The sequence below is a fragment of the Palaemon carinicauda genome, chromosome 26 (genome assembly GCF_036898095.1).
Source record: "Palaemon carinicauda isolate YSFRI2023 chromosome 26, ASM3689809v2, whole genome shotgun sequence".
Lineage (NCBI taxonomy): Eukaryota > Metazoa > Arthropoda > Malacostraca > Decapoda > Palaemonidae > Palaemon > Palaemon carinicauda.
Window position 1 is genome coordinate 70,400,670 of NC_090750.1, and position 15,223 is coordinate 70,415,892.

At 43.2% G+C, this 15,223-nt stretch overlaps 1 protein-coding gene across 2 annotated transcripts in view; it reads right to left on the reverse strand.

The window, feature by feature from the left end:
- The window catches only part of LOC137619575 (serine/threonine-protein kinase Nek8-like), a 135,975-nt gene that overhangs the window by 71,658 nt on the left and 49,094 nt on the right, over nucleotides 1-15,223 (reverse strand). The window contains exons 1-2 of one of the 2 annotated variants that reach the window (XM_068349720.1): nucleotides 13,576-13,820; nucleotides 9,292-9,382 (exon numbers count right to left, since the gene is read on the reverse strand). In XM_068349720.1, coding sequence (XP_068205821.1) covers nucleotides 9,292-9,382; nucleotides 13,576-13,670 — 186 coding nt within the window. In that variant the 5' untranslated portion in view covers nucleotides 13,671-13,820. Of the gene's footprint in view, nucleotides 1-9,291; nucleotides 9,383-13,575; nucleotides 13,821-15,223 lie in introns of those variants that run through there. The other variant, XM_068349721.1, reaches the window with a different exon arrangement.

Here is a 15,223-nt window from a genome sequence, read left to right on the forward strand (position 1 = left end):
AAGCCTGTCGAACCCTTTGGTCGTACGACATTGCTTCTCCCCTGGGCTTGGGAGCTTGCAAGAGGTCCCGGACTGGGAGGACGACAGGCACGAACAGACGCACCCTCATGCGTAACACTAACACTTTTCACTGCACCAACACTCACTTCACTTCCCACTGCACTTTTACCCTTCAACTCCCTGACGTCAGCCATGAGTTGGTTGCGGTCACTCGCCAAAGACTCGACTCTCTCACCCAGAGCCTGGATGGCACGCATCATATCTGCCATCGAAGGTTGATGAGTGCTAGAAGGGGGGTCGGGAGCAACCACTACAGGGGAAGGAATAGGTTGAGGGGCATGGGGAGAGGAAAAATCAACTGAGCGAGACGAACTCCTCCTGACTCTATCTCTCTCTAGCCTACGTGAATATTTCAGGAATTCTTGAAAATCGAATTCCGAAAGCCCAACGCATTCCTCACATCGATCTTCCAATTGACAGGTTTTACCCCGACAATTGGAACAAATGGTGTGCGGATCGATAGAGGCCTTCGGAAGACGCCTTGAACAGTCCCTAGCGCTACACTTCCTGTACTTGGGGACTTGAGAAGGGTCAGACATCTTGAATTAGTCAAAGGGGGAATTCAAAATCTATCCAAGTCGTCAACAAATAATCCAAAATTAAATAAAAGAATGCAAGGAAGTATTGAAGATAACCTCTGCACAGCGAAAGCTAATAACCAGAAATGAATACTTCACCAAATAACGTGAAAATCAATCCAGAAAGCAACAGCGTATTTAGTAGGTCTTGCCAGTGGCACGACAGAGAGAAAATTGGTTCTGTGTTAACATGGAGTACTTGAGTACCTGCTCGACAGATGGCGCTGTTGATGTACACCCCCACCTGTATAGCGATCGCTGGCGTATTTTGTCCTTAGGTTTTTCTGTCGGGCAGCAGAGCTGACAGCTATATGATCACCGGCTAAGTTTAATATTGAAAAATATCATTTTTAAATATTTAACTTAGCCGGTGAATATATAATAGCTGATTCACACCCAAGGAGGTGGGTAGAGACCAGAGTTAAATATGTTTACATCGTATAAGCTAAGAGTTTTTTCATTTTGACAGTTATCAATATAACAAAACCAAAATAAATAGGTACCTGGTAAGGAAGTCGACTTAGACGATTACTCTGCCTTGTAAGTACGTCTTCCTTACGGAGCCCAGCGATCCTCTTAGGATGCTGACAGACTCCCAGGAGCTGAAGTATCAAGGGCTGCAACCCATACAACAGGACCTCATCAAACCCCTAATCTGGGCGCTCTCAAGAAATGACTTTGACCACCCGCCAAATCAACCAGGATGCGAAAGGCTTCTTAGCCTTCCGGACAACCCATAAAAACAACATTAAAAAACATTTCAAGAGACAGATTAAAAGGATATGGAATTAGGGAATTGTAGTGGTTGAGCCCTCACCCACTACTGCACTCGCTGCTACGAATGGTCCCAGTGTGTAGCAGTTCTCGTAAAGAGTCTGGACATCTTTCAAGTAAAATGACGCGAACACTGACTTGCTTCTCCAATAGGTTGCGTCCATGATACTTTGCAGAGATCTATTTTGCTTAAAGGCCACGGAAGTTGCTACAGCTCTAACCTCGTGCGTCTTAACCTTAAGCAAAGATCGGTCTTCCTCACTCAAGTGTGAATGAGCTTCTCGTATTAACAATCTGATAAAATATGACAAAGCATTCTTTGACATAGGCAAGGATGGTTTCTTAACCGAACACCATAACGCTTCAGATTGGCCTCGTAAAGGTTTAGTACGAGTTAAGTAGAACTTAAGAGCTCTAACAGGGCATAATACTCTTTCTAGTTCATTGCCTACGATCTCCGATAAGCTAGGAATATCGAAAGATTTAGGCCAAGGACGAGAAGGTAGCTCATTTTTGGCTAGGAAACCAAGCTGCAGAGAACAAGTAGCTTTTTCTGACGAAAACCCGATGTTCTTGCTGAAGGCATGAACCTCACTGACTCTTTTAGCCGAGGCTAAGCATACCAGGAAAAGAGTCTTAAGAGTGAGATCTTTCAGGGAGGCTGATTGTAACGGCTCAAACCTGTCTGACATGAGGAATCTTAGGACCACGTCTAAATTCCACCCAGGTGTAGCCAAACGACGTTCCTTAGAGGTCTCAAAAGACTTAAGGAGGTCTTGCAGATCTTTATTGTTGGAAAGATCTAAGCCTCTATGCCGGAAGACCGAGGCCAACATGCTTCTGTAGCCCTTGATCGTAGGAGCTGAAAGGGATCGTACTTTTCTCAGGTATAAGAGAAAATCAGCTATTTGGGCTACAGAGGTACTGGACGAGGATACGGAAACTGACTTGCACCAGTCTCGGAAGACTTCCCACTTCGATTGGTAAACTCTAATGGTAGACGCTCTCCTCGCTCTAGCAATCGCACTGGCTGCCTCCTTCGAAAAGCCTCTAGCTCTCGAGAGTCTTTCGATAGTCTGAAGGCAGTCAGACGAAGAGCGTGGAGGCTTTGGTGTACCTTCTTTACGTGTGGCTGACGTAGAAGGTCTACTCTTAGAGGAAGACTTCTGGGAACGTCTACCAGCCATCGAAGTACCTCGGTGAACCATTCTCTCGCGGGCCAGAGGGGAGCAACTAACGTCAACCTTGTCCCTTCGTGAGAGGCGAATTTCTGCAGTACCTTGTTGACAATCTTGAATGGTGGGAATGCGTAAAGATCTAGATGTGACCAATCTAGGAGGAAGGCATCTATATGTATTGCTGCTGGGTCTGGGACTGGAGAGCAATAGATTGGAAGCCTCTTGGTCAGCGAGGTTGCAAAGAGATCTATGGTGGGTTGACCCCAAGCCGCCCAAAGTCTCTTGCACACATCCTTGTGGAGGGTCCATTCGGTTGGAATTACTTGACCTTTCCGACTGAGACAATCCGCTAGGACGTTCAAGTCGCCCTGGATGAACCTCGTTACTAGGGAGATGCCTCGATCTTTTGACCAGATGAGCAGGTCCCTTGCGATCTCGTACAGAGTCAATGAGTGGGTACCTCCCTGTTTGGAAATGTACGCCAAGGCCGTGGTGTTGTCCGAGTTGACCTCCACCACCTTGCCTCGAAGGAGATTCTCGAAGCTTATCAAGGCCAGATGAACCGCCAAAAGCTCCTTGCTGTTGATATGCATGCTCCTCTGACTCGAGTTCCACAGACCTGAGCATTCCCGACCGTCCAGCGTCGCGCCCCAGCCCAAGTTCGATGCGTCCGAGAAGAGAACGTGGTTGGGTTTCTGAACTGCCAGGGGAAGACCCTCTCGTAGGCTGATATTGTCCTTCCACCAAGTCAGACAAGTCTTTATCTTTTCGGAAATCGGGATCGAGACCGCCTCTAGCGTCTTGTCCTTTTTCCAGTGAAAAGCCAGATGGAATTGTAGAGGTCGGAGGTGTAGCCTTCCTAGCGAGACAAATTGCTCCAGGGATGACAGCGTTCCTACCAGACTCATCCAAAGCCTGACTGAGCAGCGTTCTTTCTTCAACATCTTCTGGATGACGAGCAGGGCTTGATCTATTCTGGGGGCCGACGGAAAAGCCCGAAAAACTTGACTGTGAATCTCCATCCCTAAATACAGAATAGTTTGGGATGGGACCAGTTGTGACTTTTCCAAGTTGACTAGGAGTCCCAATTCCTTGGTCAGATCTAGAGTCCAATTGAGATCCTTCAGACAGCGATGACTGGAAGAGGCTCTGAGAAGCCAGTCGTCCAAATAAAGGGAGCCTCGGATGTCCGATAAATGGAGGAATTTTGCCACATTCCTCATAAGCCTCGTAAACACGAGAGGAGCTGTGCTTAGGCCAAAGCACAGGGCCCGAAACTGGTACACCACATCGTCGAAGACGAATCTCAGAAAAGGTTGGGAGTCTGAGTGAATGGGGATGTGGAAGTAAGCATCCCTTAGGTCTAGAGAGACCATCCAGTCTCCCTTTCTGACCGCTGCTAGGACAGACTTTGTGGTCTCCATGGTAAACTTCGTCTTTGTGACAAAGACATTCAGAGCACTGACGTCTAGCACCGGTCTCCAACCTCCTGTCTTCTTTGATACTAGGAAGAGACGGTTGTAAAACCCCGGTGATTGAAGGTCCGAGACTTTGACCACCGCTCCCTTCTCTAGCAAAAGAGACACTTCCAGTTTCAGGGCTTGTCTCTTTTCTTCCTCTCGGTACCTGGGAGAGATAGATGGGGGACGTCGCTAGAGGAGGTCTGCGTACAAAAGGGATTTTGTACCCCTCTCTGAGCAACCTCACAGATTGTTGATCTGCGCCTCTCTTCTCCCAGGCTTGCCAGAAGTTCTTGAGTCTGGCACCTACTGCTGTCTGAAGTTGCGGGCAGTCAGACTCTGCCCTTAGAGGACTTGGATCCTTTCCTCTTTCCTCTCTTCCCTTCGGCACGAGCACCTCCCCTGCTGGAGGCTCTGCCACGAAAGGGCGGGATAAACCTGGACGCTGGAGTGTCTATCCTAGGTCTAGCAGACAAGGCAGGCAAAGGGGGAGCTTTGCGAGCCGAGGACGCAACTAAATCGTGGGTGTCCTTCTGCACTAAAGACAAGGCAATTTCCTTAACCAAGACTTCAGGAAACAAGCACTTAGACAAGGGCGCAAAGAGTAGCTCAGATCTTTGGCATGGCGTCACTCCTGCTGACAGAAAAGAGCACAGAGACTCTCGTTTCTTAAGGACTCCGGACGTGAATGAAGCGGCAAGCTCGTTGGACCCATCTCGGACGGCCTTGTCCATGCAGGACATAATGAGTAAGGAAACATCCCTATCGGCAGATGAGATTTTCCTACTCAGGGCTCCCAAACACCAGTCCAGGAAGTTAAAGACTTCAAACGCCCTAAATATGCCTTTAAGAAGGTGGTCCAGGTCCGAGGGTGACCAACTAATCTTCGAGCGTCTCATGGCAAGGCGGCGGGGAGAGTCTACAAGACTTGAGAAGTCGCCCTGGGCAGAGGCAGGAACTCCCAAGCCGAGAACTTCTCCCGTGGCATACCAGACGCTCGATCTAGACGAGAGTTTAGAAGGGGGGAAGGCAAACGCCGTCTTCCCTAAACTCCTCTTGGTCTCTAACCAATCGCCTAACAGCCGTAAAGCTCTCTTGGATGAGCGAGAGAGAACGAGTTTAGTAAAGGAAGGCATGGTAGCAGGAACGCCTAAGACAAACTCGGACGGCGGCGAACGAGGAGCCACAGAAATAAAGTGATCAGGGAACAACTCTTTAAAAACAACCATGACTTTTCTAAAGTCCAAGGATGGTTGAACTGCTTTAGGCTCATCTAATTCTGAAGGCTGATCCTCAGGCTGTGGTTCAGCAACGTCCTCATCTGACAGTTCCTCATCCGATAACTGGTGAGAAAACGGCAAAGGTGTAGGCAACGTTTGACTCGCAGAGTCCGGTCGCACTGGTGCATACGTGACGGAGCTGGACGCAGCGTCCTGGAACTGCTGAACAGTCTGGGAACTGTCAACAACAACAGGTGCGCGAGGACGCACAGCGTCCACCCGAGACTGTTTAGACCGTCTGGGTTGTGCAGTCAACACCATACCGGGTTGCGGAGGTTGACGCACCGCGTCAAAACAAGTCAACTCTGATGGTTGATGAACGCCCTGAACGTCACCAATCGCATCAGTGCGTTGCCTAACGTCAACGTGCGGCTGGAAATCCACACTGGGTCGCATCGGTGGAGGTACCACCCCAACTGGTTGACGCGAGAAAGCTACATCCACGTCAACAGGACGCACAACAGAACGCTTGGATGGCTGATGGCCAGTAGGTTCAACGGAAACCTTCTCAGCGTTGTAGTCCTCCATCAAGGACGCAAGCTTAGACTGCATGTCTTGCAGTAACACCCATTTAGGGTCTACGGAAGCAGGTGCGGTAACAGACGGGGTTAGCGAATGAGACGGCACAACTTTGCCTCTCTTAGGCGGCGAGCAGTCATCAGATGACGGCAACGGGTCCGAACTGTCCCAGTGGCTACATCCGGGACGTTGGACTTGTCCTGAAGGGACCGACTTACGCTTTAAAGGTCTAGAGACCTTGGTCCAAGGTTTCTTACGTGAAACACCTTCGGACGATGAGGTAAAAATGGGCTCTCTCGTCTTACTTTGGTAGGGGCGATCTTGACGAGATCCGCCTGATACCAAAGAGGGAACGTCTGTTCGCTGATCAAGGCCTCTCGAACCCATTAGTCGTACGACATTGCTTCTCCCCTGGGCTTGGGAGCTTGCAAGAGGTCCCGGACTAGGTGGACGACAGGCACGAACAGACGAACCCTCGGTCGCAACACTGTTCACAACACTTTGCGTAACACTAGGCACTTTGACACTATCCGCCGTAGCACTTTGGCACTTGAGTTCCTTCACGTCCGCCATGAGTTGATTCCGGTCACTTGCCAAAGCCTCAACTCTCTCCCCCAAGGCATGAATAGCACGCATCATGTCTTGCATAGACGGTTCCTGAGTGCTAGGAGGGGGGTTAGGAACAACCACTACAGGGGAAGGATTAGGTTCAGGGGCATGTGGAGAGGAAAAATCTACAGACCTAGAAGAACTTCTCCTTACCCCATCTCTCTCTAGTCTGCGTGTATATTTATCAAATTCGATCCAATCGAATTCCGAAAGGCCCACGCATTCCTCACACCGATCTCCCAATTGACAGGTTCCACCCCGGCAACTGGAACAAACAGTGTGAGGGTCGAGAGAAGCCTTTGGAAGACGCCTCCCACAGTCCCCAGCATTACACTTTCGAAACTTGGGAACTTGAGAAGGGTCAGCCATTCCGAACTAGTCAAGGGAAAATTCCAAAAAAAACGATCCAAGTCATCAACAATTAATCCGATTCAAAAAAGAGTTCAAGGATTTATTTGAAGAAAAACACCTGTACTGCGAAAGCTCAAACCAAATTAAAGTACTTCACCAAATATGATGGGAAAAACTCCAGGTTCAACAGCGAGTAAAGTACGTCTTGTCGACACGTCGACAGAGAAGAAATTGAAGGTTTTGTTTACATCGAGAGTGGTATCTGGCCGACAGTTGGCGCTGGTGGGCACACCCGCAACCTGCATAGCGATCGCTGGCGAGTTTTTTTATGTATGTGTCTGTCGAGCAACAGAGTTGCAGCTATTATATATTCACCGGCTAAGTTAAATATTTAAAAATAACATAACAAAGTAGAGAAATTGTGAGTAAATTTGGAGACTAACCACACAGGGATGGAGAGTGTGGAGTCCGGGAAAATTGAAACAGATCTCGCTGTGATCAATCACGTGGAGACGAGTAACGAAAGAGTTGATGATGAGATCTTGGATCATCTTCATTATTACGTTTGTGTGAATGAGATCTTATCATTCTTACAAATGAGAAAACCGATCGGAGGTTCCACTTCCACCACGATGCTGAGGTCTTCTTATTTGGAGATCCTGAAGTATCCCTCAAATATGCAAGACCAGGATGGAGAAGAGGGTGGCGCCTTTCATCGCAACCAGCATTGCACATGCTCGATCCTATACGAGACTGCACTGTGTAACAATACACCTTCTAAGGTTGAATCGGTTCTTGGTACCACATCACCTTTCATGCATACGTGAGGACAGGTCGGTTGTAGTTTCACAAGACTTTTTCTTCTTCTTTGGTGCAGAATAAGTAACATCCAAAAGTTCAGCAGCAAGATCGAAGATAAAGAAATGTTTTGGGGGGAGGAAGAGTGCATACTCTACTTCTCCCTCTCACCAGACTTTAAGTCAAAGATTTGGGGGCTATCAATGATGCTACTGCAGTGGGTGGGGTCACAGTTTCCTCCTCAACTGCAGACAGGACAAATCGATGGTTGTCACCTTTTCTGGGCCTTTCTCAGGTGGATGAGCAAATGGGGAGGTCGCAGTAAGAAAAGGCTTCAAAGTCCTGGCGCTAGACAGCATCTTCAGAAGCTTCACAGCAGATGGAACATCAGCGATGCACAAGGAAGGTCACAGCTTCCACAGGTCCATGTGCTCACACGCATTGTTGTTGGTTGGCACAACTAGAGGCAATATTTCTGCTTTTCCTAAATCAATGAAGCAAGCTCTAATCATAAGCCGGGGTCTCATCACTCTTTCCAAATTCCTGCACAGGACTGAACTCTAGAGGAATTCAAAGAAGGCACAACAGGTCAAGAAATAGGAGAGAAGAACAAGATAAAGAGCTTCTTTAGCTGCAGTTTTAGCTCTACCATGCTATCTGGTACACTGGGTCTAACCTTCCACTCACCAGCAACTAAAATCCCCTCATTAAAAGTTTAATGGCCATTCCAGCTGTGCTGAAATCATTTTCCTATTGAAGGGCAATAGATTGTATTCATGTAAGAACATATGAATAATTAAGGAGCACGACTCACGACCCCTGCTCAGAATTTTGGAAATTCAGATTAACGCATTTTTGGCTTGCAGAATGTCTATAAATCATGTTTCAAATAGTATTTTTAATATACTATCCACAATTAATTTTAACGCTAAAACATCCCTTTCTTATTCTTATATTTACATAAGCGTATCCGGTCTTTTACGCAACCCTTTTCTGACCAGAGTATCTATATACAGTACAGTATTTACTTTTTCTTCTAGAGTTCAAGAGAAAGATATTTTTAACAGTTTACCATAAACAAACCTCTCTAACACTTCATAGGAGGTTCTCGGTTTTCTATGCTTCTTGATAGCATCATAAAGCTTTTGTTGCACGTTTTATAGGTTATATTCATCATATTTCTTTGTTTGCTCATTCATATATTTACAACTTTCATGTTATGGTCATGTTAAAAAATGTATAAAGTGTCAAAGACCATAACTAAATAGGACTAAAACGTAAAATTTGTCCAAAAAGTATGCTAACGAGAATATATTGTACTTGTAACATCTTACTCGTGTGGGCATTTGATACATATAACATATATATTTCTCGATTTGAGAGAAGAGGCTCATCATTGCTTGGTAAATAACACTGAAATATGATGATTGTGTAATTATGATACTCACTGGTGAGGTAAAATTACTTGGAAAAAAATGAATATAAAAAAATGATGACTGATAAGAAAAACTGTTCAATAATGTTTTTTATAATAAAATTATCTTTAAAATGGTTTATAAACGATGATAATATATAATCGGTTGAGAAACGATAAAGTAGATTAAGTTTCAAATGACCGCAGAATAACAAAAAAAGTTGATTAAGTTTCAAATGACTTCAAATAACATCTATTTATGTAACTTACCTCACATTCCTCTGTTGTTATAGACTCCATGGGAATCTGTTTGATAACAACATGCTTATTGTTGGAGAGTTGTCGATAAAGGTATACATATCTGAAAAAAAGGACCTAATTACTTAAGTACCCTTGAAATCATGTCTTCTTAAAAAATAATTACAGCTGTTGCTCAAATAACATAAAATACAAGTCTTTTAATATTACATGTAAAAGAAAAGAAACATTAAAAATCTTTAAAGTAGTGTAAAACCTATTTTTCCTAACTATACATATATGAGTCCTTTGATATAAGAATGATTTCAGCTTAGCTGGAACGGCCGTTTAAACTTTTAAAGAGGTATACATAATGCAGAAAAAAATGGTCGATTTAGGAAGGTTCCTAGTTTTAAACGGATTCCCCACTGGTGCGCAATGTTCACAGAACACTCACTGGCCCTGTATTTCTGAAATTGTACCTGAAATTATTCTAAATCTTGTTCTACACCACCACTGAGATAAACTTCAAGGCAAGTGCTCTGTATGAAGGTTTGCCCCGTCCTAAACGTGGCATTAAGCGAGGGCCCTACCACGCTCAAATGTCACATACTGCCACCACACACACACTATAGCACACACTCTTGCAATGGACCATTCCTCTGCTTCAAACTTCCCATATGGCCATCTTCATAGCCAAGCTAAGGCATTTATCTACTATATGAATACGTACTTCTTGGGAGAGAGAGAGAGAGAGAGAGAGAGAGAGAGAGAGAGAGAGAGAGAGAGAGAGAGAGAGAGAGAGAGAGAGAGCAGGCTGGTGATCTTTGGAGTCGTCATGGCACCAGTGGGGAAATCTGTTTTTTGCTGCATTCAATATACAGTAGTAGTAGTTAGTGGCAGGTAAAGAGTAAGCCTCAACCCCCCCCCCCCACAGTCTGCTCTGTACTCAATTCTGACCTTAGGCCTAGGACTTGTGGGGTGGTTGAGGGGAGAAATGTAACTAACTTAAAGGACTCAGGTTTGTATAGGTAGGAAAAATCCCAATTTAAAGTAATTTGTATTTTTCCTAACTATACAAACATGAGATCTTTAATAGGAGAATGACTACAGTAAAGCCAGAACTGGCCATTAAACTTTCAACAATGTAAATATAGTTGGTCCACATGTGGTGAGGTTCTGCCCGTGAAACAGCCCCCTAATCCACAGACTTGCCAGGCCTATTCCCCACAGGTGGTAGAATGCGGGGATCACCTTTCCTAATGCGAGTCTCGCCTTCCTTGACCTCATCAGTTGGGATGCCCCCAACGGCAAAAGGAATGCGTCAAGTCCTGTCTCCAGTAGTGAGGATGGTCTGGTTCTGGAAGCAGTCTCCACTGCGGAGGCTGCTGTTGTAGACAGGAAGTTCTCGGTTTCCCAGGTGATTGTTGCGACTGCTTAAAGGAGGCTGCTCTCCTAAAGAAGGTAGCCTGGCTTGCTTTCTCTCACTTCTCAATTACTGTTGTAACTTCTAAAAGGTATGACAAGATTGTACACTGTGTCATTGGGGTATTCCCTAATGCCCATGAGTCTCTGGAAGTCATATGGCACACAAACCACATCTCTTCTCTTCAAAATGCAGTTTCCCCAGAGAAAAGCACATTGACGAAACAAGAACTACAGTACTTTTGCTCCCGGCTGCACAAGTTCTTCGTACTGCTTTTGCACCTCCGGGTCTGAAAGATTTTTTGACACTGCAAAATAAGAAAGGACGAAACATCAGGATATACAGTAGAGGCCAGGGATTGGGATGTGCCCCTTCAGGCACATAAAACCTTCTCTGTTTAGAAAGAACCGGCGGAATAAGCTTTTACGACCTCGATGCCTTGAAGATGTCTTTCGGAGAAGAAAAAGGCTACTTGATCTTTCAGATCATATCTTACAACTGACAGGACCAAGGCAAATCTAACCTCAGTCTGGAACTCTAAGGTTCTGGAGAGAATCTGTCAATATACTGTACATCTTCGTCCCTACGCACAGCACTGGGGGGGTCTTTACCAAGTTTATTTAATCTGCTGGTAACCCCCAAGTCTCACAGAAAGGACTTGTCACTTGGTTCTGCTGTTGGAAGGTTCAGAGGACTCCCCTCCTGCAGCGATGGCTGAGGGGTGGTCAATCATAACTGGCTCTTCATCAAGGTCTAGGAACGGCACCATCGTCCCGCTTGACAACTGGACTACAGTTCTTGTACCATTCTGGAATAGCTTTCAGTTGTCTTCCTATGTCAGATGCAGGGACAGAAGAATCGGAAGGTGACAAAATCTGACTGTGCAAAGACAGCTCCGTGTAAGAGGAAGGGTCAGAGTAACAACCAGTAGACACAAGGGGAGGTAAAACTTCCTCCTCTTCTGAAGAAGGGTCAAGGTCATTAAGGACCAGACAGTTCTCCATCTGAAAACGCTCGTGACTGGACGAAGTCGCAACATAAGAATCTGGTAAATTTGTATTAGACACTGATGGAATTTGGGGAGTATGAGGCCCAACGTACTGAGTCCCTCTCACAGGACAATCCTGGGTTCAATTATATAATAGTGCAATATTAGTTAAGACACTGAAACATGCACAATTGAATAAATCTTTGCAAATAGACTATTTTGAATGCCATATAAAACTGGCAGAAACCTCTATTAAGGAAGTTACAGATTTTAATAAAAAAAATACCTGTTTTGCTCCTTTTGTCGTTGCAGCACATATCATAGGATGATAGGAGGCTCCTTCCACCTGGTAGTTCAAAAAAACACTGATAGGTGGTGTTTCTGCCATGGGTTACTTGTTCGAACAGAATACAATAAAGGACCCAACGTTTTATATTTTAAACCTCTTTGTTATTTATTTTCAGTATTGGAATATGCAATATAATCATAGCCCTTATTTTATTGATCATGTTAATAATAAGAGGTTAGCGATGAAATGTGTGTTTGATATATTTACTCTGATCATTGGAAAAGGAAGCCAAGTCCAAGCTCGAACGGATGCTGAGGCGCGAAGCTACATCTCACCCTTTTATTAAGTGTGTATTACCCCTTTTAAGTCTGTATAATTGATCACTATTTCACGCATAGCGAAACATAGCAGTGAGATAATGTTTTATTGTGAGTGAAGCAAGCATACAGCAGATCAAGAACCAAAAAATCATTGACTCACTTAAGAAAGGAGGTATTTGTAATAGAGTACGATTAACAATGTTATGAACGACTCTATAGTAAATGGAACGGAAACCCCCTTTTTCTATGAGTCCGGAAGTCTCCCAAACAGTAACTCAATTTTTGTTACAATGACTTTTTTATGACAACAACTGACGGAAACAAAGTTTACAAAAGTTGATTTAAATATCAACACATTGGACAAGTACACTATATTTTAAGGTGTTACCTAGCGCAATGTCATAGCTTTCCAGTGATAGTAGTCGACCCACCATAACTCAATAACTATGGATTTCCTCCATTAATAATTTCCAAATACGTTCAAAACACCAAAAATTACAATGCAAACCAGTCTTCTTTTCTACAAACCATTTATTGCCCCATTCTATAATTTTACCCAATCCTGAGGGCCACCCTAGGGAAAGGATCATGATGTCTCCTCCTTTGATAAACTCTTGTTTATAGTTACAGGAAAAAGATCAATTGCTATAACATGTATTAACTTACATACTTTGCACCTATTTACTAATTGAGAGAATGCCTGCATACTTATTTTGTTGAGTAAGTAATTGGGAATCAGGACACCAGCAGTTCCAGCCCAAGCTGAAATGTTGAAGGACAATGGTTTGTATTCGTATAGGAGCTAATAAAACTACACACACTATGATACATTCCGGAGCCTTTTTATATCAGTGGCGAGTTCTTCCAGCGTGTATAAAAAATGGACACCAACTAACCTAAACTTCCCCCCTAAACTAACCTACAAGCCATGTCTTTACCTACTTACCTAACAGGGTGGGGGAGCCTTTGTATATCAGCGGCCAGTTCCTCACCCGTTCATTGGATATCAATTAACCTATACTTTCCCCCTTAACCTAACCTACAAGCCATGTACTTACCTACTTACCTAACGGAGGGGGCTAACAACCACCTTGCACAGCCGTATTCTAAGAGACAATAATACATACAAGTGCCCGCTATCATACATACACCCCACAGGGGGGCTAACACACCCCCTGCAATCCCCAATACACTGCCATATTCTTAGTTAGCTGTCATCAAACATACAGGTGCCCGCTATCATACATACACCCCTACATTCCAAAATTATTCATCAAATGTTAATCATTCTCACCCATAAGCTCCTCTTCCGACAGCCTGAATTGGCTCGTATTTCTCCATGACATCAGTCCTTTTCCCATAGCCTAGGTTAAGAGCGTATGTATACATAAACCCATTTATATCATATTTTCTTGACAATAATGCAATAAGTCTTGACACATAAGTACAGTAAACTACAGGAACATTGCAAATTAACTAGCGGTAAGACAGATTATCACACTGTCACACGTCACACTAAGAATATCGTTTGTTTATATTGATAGGGTGCGTTCTTTACAGACGATTATGATTTAAAACTTCGTTTCTTTCTGTCTTTATTAATAAAAAAGAAATAATATTTTAAACTTCGTTCCTTGCTGTCTTTATGAATAAAAAAGCAATAATATTTTAAACTTCATTCCTTGCTGTCTTTATGAATAAAAAAGCAATAATATTTTAAACTTCGTTCCTTGCTGTCTTTATGAATAAAAAAGCAATAATATTTTAAACTTCATTCCTTGCTGTCTTTATGAATAAAAAAGCAATAATATTTTAAATTTCGTTCCTTGCTGTCTTTATGAATAAAAAAAAAAGAAATATTTTAAACTTCGTTCCTTGCTGTCTTTATGAATAAAAAAAGAAATATTTCAAACTTCGTTCCTTGTTGTCTTTATGAATAAAAAAGAAATATTTCAAACTTCCTTTCTGTCTTTATGAATAAAAAAGTAATATTTTAAACTCGTTCCTTGCTGTATTTATGAATAAAAAAGAAATAATCTTAATTTTTGCGATCTAATTCTATTTTTAGCAATGAAAAGCTTTCGATTTTGATTAAGTGGATATTATATCATCTCGAGTCCTTATCTAAAGAGAAGAAAGATCGAAGTGAATATTTGCAATAATAAGAAGAAATTAGTATTTCAATGTGGATGATGGAAGAATGGAAGTGATTCAAATATGCATTCTGGAGTAAAATTCAAATAAACTGAATAATGAGAATTTGGTTGAGAGAGTTAATGAGGCATATGATGGATGAAGCAGCTATAGAGTCCTTTCAATGACGTCACTGGGAATCGCCGGCGGCCATGCTGGAGGACATACAAAGCGAAAACATGGCGTCTGCTACAGTGAATATGGACAATGAGAGCGACTTTGTCAAACAATTGTCAGGTGATGATAAGCGTTTTTACAAGCAGAAACTCGATCTAATTGATGGCCTAGATCCATACCAGATGCAGAATTCATTCAGCTTATGGCACATGCAATTCAGATGCTTTTTAAACTTACGAAGGCAGAACACTTGCATTCCTGTTGAAGGATAAGTTGCAACGTATAGATAGTTTAATCAACCATCTTCACAAAACGGAAGCTTTAAAGTTTAATGATAATTAAAGAAGCAAATTGAGGACAACTTAATGAAGAGAATATACAGTTAGAAAGGTCAAGGGAGAAAGAGTTTTCTTCTGGTACATATATAGGAATTTGAGAATAAAAATGTATAATGATATAGGCCTATTTTCAAATAAAACTTTTAGTATTCTTGAAAATAACTTGATAACGTATTTCACATTCTTAATATGATTTCTAAATTAACGTCATAGATACTTAAGTTTAACAATAGCATAATGATGAATGAATGTCTTTATATTTGCTTTCTGAGATCACTCTACTTACCTTCTGTA